The sequence below is a fragment of the Sardina pilchardus genome, chromosome 18 (assembly GCF_963854185.1).
Source record: "Sardina pilchardus chromosome 18, fSarPil1.1, whole genome shotgun sequence".
Classification (NCBI taxonomy): Eukaryota; Metazoa; Chordata; class Actinopteri; order Clupeiformes; family Clupeidae; genus Sardina; species Sardina pilchardus.
Genome location: NC_085011.1, coordinates 1,911,909 through 1,917,890, shown reverse-complemented (window position 1 = coordinate 1,917,890; position 5,982 = coordinate 1,911,909). Strand labels below are relative to the sequence as shown.

Sequence of the window (5,982 nt, the reverse complement as noted above, 5' to 3'; positions counted from 1 at the left end):
GTCTACTGATTCTGCATTCGGGACAGGAGAGATACTGATCGCCTGCCAATTAGGTACAAATGGGCTATCCACCCACTCGACCGCCAAGACAGCGGTTCGTTCGCCCGTGAGGCATCCGGAGCCAGAGATAGCGCTATCCATGGTGCTTAAGCGAACAGACAGCAAACCCAACGCCAGCGCAAAATTACTGAGAGAAAATGATGTGTGTCTGCAGTGCATTTAAATAAATAAATAAAAAAAAAGTCAAATTGGCGTTAAAATAAACGACTACCATTAGACTATGGGTATTTTAAAATGAACAGCTATCAAATGAGACGGATAAATGTGAGTGGTGTTGCCTATGCCTTCGGCTTTCCGCAGTCCTCTCGAACCATTCTGGAAAATCATTCAACAAACGCACGGCTGCTTTTGACAGGAGAACAACGCACTCCTCTACGCTGATCAGGAATGCATGATCAAGTGATCTTCTGCGTTTTCACACGGGCTGCTTCACGCCCTGGTGACATCTTGGTGCATCACTCATTTGCTACAAGTTCGTGCTCTGACTAGTAAGGGAACATCACATACCTTCCAAGGTGAACGAGCGTTATGCGGCGAACGGATGCTGGAGAAACATAGATGGGGATGGGATTTCGGTTGTCAAGGTTTGCACATCCCCCTGCTCATTCTCACCGTTGTTATCTATCCACCAATTACATCCACCACTGTCAAAGCACTCTGATGCGATGGTGTTCAAATGTCCGCGTTAATCTCTGGATAGTCCTCTTTTCATGAAGTCTGTTTGGGAAGGAATCCCTTCGCACCACAAAATGCATTCGCGAGTAATGTCGAGTACGTGGGTCATTTGAGTCTCGCTCCCCGTTGGTGTGGTGTGGTGTAGGCTATCTAACCACGCTGCACAAGGCAAACGATACACTGTTCGTGCACGCGGGTGTGTGTGTGTGTGTGCGCGCACACGGGTGAGTGTACCCACGCGCGTGGATCTTTGTGGGCACTGTTTCCGCTGGTGTGGTGTGGGCATGAGCTATTGAGCTGTGTCGACACACTACTCCTACCGACTGCACATGAGTACTTTCAAACCATTTCACTCCCAGTATTCAGAATGTGCCTATAAACGACAGAGATTTCATTAACTTTGTGTTTGGGTAGCCACCTCGAGCCGAATGATGAGTTCCCTCCGCTTTATTCTGTCACGTTGTGTGAACACGCACGCACCTCCTCGTTTCTGAAAGTGTGCTGTGGCCACAAATTCAGAGAGCGTCGTGTGCCTCATTTGGGTCAATTAGACTGCTCCCATTTGTTTGACGGTGCAATTCACATCTGGTGAAACACTGGCCCCGTGTGTGCAATAGGATATAGCGTTGAGTTTCTTTATACACCGCAGCAATACTGCTGGTTGTTAGACCTGAGTGTGGCAATTATATTCAGAGTTGCCTATTATATTTTGTATTAAAAAATGCCCTTAACTGTTTAACGCCTATATTTCAACCTTTTTTTTATTATTATACCCAACAACAACCATTTTGGCATCAGGTATTCTAACTCTCTGTAAACGGCTTCCGTCTCCATTCACTGAATCACACAGAGGGAAATCTTGACCAAACACATTCCACCACCACTAGATTGCACACGTTCTCTCACCACGCTGTAACTTACTATTGCTCGCCTATGAGATGTTGAATGCAGAGTGTTTACCATTGGATTGATTTTCTAATTAGGGTTAAAAATGTCAAACTTTAAACTTAAATGTACACTGTGGTGTCTGTAATTGTATGTTTAATGCACTTTCTCTCAAGAGAAAATAAAGAAAAGTGTTTCGGCCTACTGCCTGCCCACACAGTAGGCCTAATGATTTTGTATTTCTTGTGCATCCTTATCAACTTCAGTCATCAATACAAATTATTTATCATATCATGCAGCAAAAAGTGAAACAGTGACACTATTCTCAGACTTAATAATAGTAATCAATAAGATATTTCTGATATTTCTAGGCTACATTGAACATCATGTGTGTGTACAGAATATCAACCTTGGCACTTTCCCTACAATAACACACACACACACACACACACACACACACACACACACACTGTCCATCGTCCATTGACCATTGCATCATATATTGACATGCAGATTATTTAGAGGTTTTGAATTGTAGAATAGACTTAGAATTGATCTTATAAAAGGATGCGAGAGCCTATTAGGCTACTACTAGGCTATGCACATTGTCTATTTTGCACATTGCAAATCTGGTCCCTAACCCTATCTGGTTTCACACAAATGTCATGTGACCTTTCCAGTTTTAACAATCATTTTCTGCAGCCAAGCCATCATAACTTGGCTCAGTTGATTAGCACTTCGCAGGCTCACACTGGACAAGTCCAGCAGCACTCTGTTTCGTAGTTCCACTTCACTCAGTCAAGCGGTCAGACCAAAGAGGCTTTGGGTCAGACCATCATCTCCAAGTCAGTAGCTCCTTGCCGATAGAGGGCGCTGTGTAACATTACAAAACGTGTTACGTTAGTCACCTCGGGATAAAGTCTAACCGAAGAAGAAGAAGAACGGAATTCCTACCTGTCACAGGGAGGGCTCCACTTACTGAAAGACGGCTATCAAAACATTTTCAGGCTGGGAAACGATACTTTACCACGCAGAAGGAAACTCACTCGGTTGAGGAGAGAAACGGCGAAGAAGGGGAAACCCTATAAAGCTGGAGGTACATTATTGTTGCACATGTTAAGGGGATTTTAGGCCGCACCTTTTCCGTACAACTCGGTTCGTCATTTAGCTTGCTAGCTGGGATAACTATCACTTTCATATAACCCAGCCCCACTCATCATTAGCTAGCTAACCAGCTAGCTCTGCAACGTTCTTGTTAGCCTGTCATTGTTAGCTGTCTTATGTCAAGTTTTGACAGTCGTCAAACATCTCATCGGGTTAGTTTTCACTGGCAAACGATCAACTTTTACGTGAGTTTGCTTGTCTGTTTATATGCCATTAGCTATGTTTGACTCGAAGTGCCTAGAGTCGCAGTGACAGCGCAACGCAATTTACTTGCTAACTTGTTAGCTAGCTAACTTTACTATGGTCTGAGGGCTTGTGGGGTAGATGCTATTTAGCCAAGCTAGCCTCATATCGTCTCCCACTGCTGTGTTCGTTAGCTAGCTAGCATCCTAGCCGCTAAGGGCTAACACAAGCCAGATTTTCATTAGGAAGTTTGGTTTGTCTGATGCAACCGGGAGTTTGTCAGAGCACATGCTATACTAGAGGACGACTTTCTTATGCGACACTTTATGTGTTAGCCAGTGTATGGTAGTTGTCATAGTTGTGGCCATTTCGCCTCAACCAAATACTGACGTTATCATTGATGAGTGCTACAGATGCAAGGTGGTCAGTCTTCCTACGTGAAGCTACTCTCGCTTGCTCTGGTGGGACAAGCAGTTAGCACGGCTGGGTAACGTTACCCAACCAAGTGACGGCGATAACTCGCTTGGTCGTCTGTCAACGTACCAAAGCGTTTGGGAAAATCCGAAACTAATATACAGCATGCCTCAAATTAAACCAGACGCCAGCGGCACGTTTCGTTACATGTGACTAACGTAATGAGTACGCTAACCTATGCAGTCAAATACCGTTAGCCATGAAACATTGAATCAACATTAACATTTGTAAATGCAAGATGTGGATGTGAGCCTAAACTGTTGGTGTGTTTGGCAGGAAATAACAGACCATTTCAGCAATTAATTTGTGAAAACTTTAATGTGTTAGAATTCAAGGAATCCTGCATTGTGAACAGCGTTATTGTTTGTGTTCATATTAGGCCATTTGATTGAGACTGCCCAAGTTGTCTTACAACAATATCCTTGTAACACAATCGCTATCCAGTCAAAACTCCTGTGATACAACATATTTATTTTGCAATAACACTGTGATATAAAGGTACCGTTCATCTTTTGATGGGTGTTTAGTGTTTTCCCCCCTAACATATGTTGACATTTGTCACCCAGTGTGTACCAGAGGGTCAGAATGGAAGGGAAATGTGACTGTTAAATGTTCTGTGCTATTCAGCAGGACGGTAGTTGTGTGGAGTAAAACTGCTCAATGTAGCTACTAGATTTAAATCACAAGTGTTTAGCTTCATGTTACAGTATATCATTCTGTCCAATAGTGAAAGTAAAACGTGGCTCTTTTGTTTCTTCTTTGCTCCACATGAATCACCGCTGCTCTCTCTCCCTCTTTCACACACTCGTTCACTCTCTCTCTCCCTCTCTCACACACTCGTTCACTCTCTCTCTCCCTCTCTCCCTCTCTCCCTCACTCTTACACACACACTCTTACACATCCTCCTTCACCTTGTTATTCCTGCCATTTTATCTCCATCTCTCCTGACTGAGACTTCATCACCCCTGGTTTCTCTCTCTCTCTCTCCCTCTCTCCCTCTCTCCCACACTCTTACACACACACTCTTACACACACACTCTTACACACACACTCTTACACATCCTCCTTCACCTTCTTATTCCTGCCATTTTATCTCCATCTCTCCTGACTGAGACTTCATCATCACCCCTGGTTTCTCTCTCTCTCTCTCTCTCTCTCTCTCTCTCTCTCTCTCTCTCTCTCTCTCTCTCTCTCTCTCTCTCCTTCTCTCCTGTTAATCCCTCTAACTCACTCTTGGTCCTTGTCTATCCGATCTAAGCAGCTACCATGGTGGGCGAACGCCGCAACGGGAACCTGTTGGTGCAGCTGGGTCCGAGGCAGCAGGCGTACCCCGAGGAGCTGATCCGACAGCGCCGGACGCACGACGGCCAGATCGAGTACCTGATCCGCTGGACCCTGCTGGCCCTGGAGGACGGCACCGGCGGCGGCGGCGGCGCAGAAGCGGCCGGCAGCGGCGGCAGCAGCAGCGGTTCCGGCGCGGGCGGATCCGGCGGTTCGACGTCGGGCGAGAGCAAGTCGGAGAACATACTGATGTGGATGTCGACGGAGGACGTGTACGCCAACTGCCCCACGTTGCTAGGGAAACGCAAAGCGCCCGCCCCGTCCGCCGCGGCGCTGGAGGAGAAGGAGGAGCGTCCGAGCAGCAGCGGAGGAGGCGGCGGAGGCGTGGTCTCGTTCCGGCCGCCGGACGACGTCACGTTCGACGAGACGGAGCTGTCGGACATGAAGACGGACGTGGTGAGCCTGGTGCGGCGCGCGCGCAAGCAGATGGCCAAGACGAGCGAGTTCGCCATCAGCCTGACGCACACCATCCACGTGCTCAGCGCGTACGCCAGCATCGGCTCGCTCGTCGGCGTCTTCAAGGAGACCGGCGCCCTCGACCTGCTCATGGAGCTGCTCTGCAACAAGGAGCGCCAGACGCGCCGCAGCGCCGGCAAGATGCTCCGCGCCCTCGCCTCGCACGACGCAGGTATGCCCTCGCCTCGCACCACGCAGGTATGCCCTCGCCTCGCACGACGCAGGTATGCCCTCGCCTCGCACCACGCAGGTATGCCCTCGCCTCGCACCACGCAGGTATGCCCTCGCCTCGCACGACGCAGGTATGCCCTCGCCTCGCACGACGCAGGTATGCCCTCGCCTCGCACCACGCAGGTATGCCCTCGCCTCGCACCACGCAGGTATGCCCTCGCCTCGCACCACGCAGGTATGCCCTCGCCTCGCACCACGCAGGTATGGCATATATACAGTAGCCTCACACCACGCAGGTATGCCCTCGCCTCGCACGACGCAGGTATGGCATATATACAGTAGCCTCGCACCACGCAGGTATGCCCTCGCCTCGCACCACGCAGGTATGCCCTCGCCTCGCACCACGCAGGTATGCCCTCGCCTCGCACCACGCAGGTATGCCCTCGCCTCGCACCACGCAGGTATGCCCTCGCCTCGCACGACGCAGGTATGCCCTCGCCTCGCACCACGCAGGTATGCCCTCGCCTCGCACCACGCAGGTATGGCATATATACAGTAGCCTCGCACCACGCA

General features: G+C 49.1%; 1 protein-coding gene across 6 annotated transcripts in view; it reads left to right on the top strand.

Annotated features, from left to right (window-relative positions):
* Nucleotides 1-2,562: 2,562 nt before the first annotated feature.
* The window catches only part of LOC134064322 (cullin-9), an 84,092-nt gene continuing 80,672 nt past the window's right edge, over nucleotides 2,563-5,982 (top strand). For 4 of the 6 annotated variants that reach the window (XM_062520218.1, XM_062520217.1, XM_062520215.1 and 1 more), the window contains exons 1-2: nucleotides 2,582-2,716; nucleotides 4,703-5,410. In XM_062520218.1, coding sequence (XP_062376202.1) covers nucleotides 4,708-5,410 — 703 coding nt within the window. In that variant the 5' untranslated portion in view covers nucleotides 2,582-2,716; nucleotides 4,703-4,707. Of the gene's footprint in view, nucleotides 2,717-4,699; nucleotides 5,411-5,982 lie in introns of all 6 variants that reach the window. The other 2 variants (XM_062520220.1, XM_062520219.1) reach the window with 2 other exon arrangements.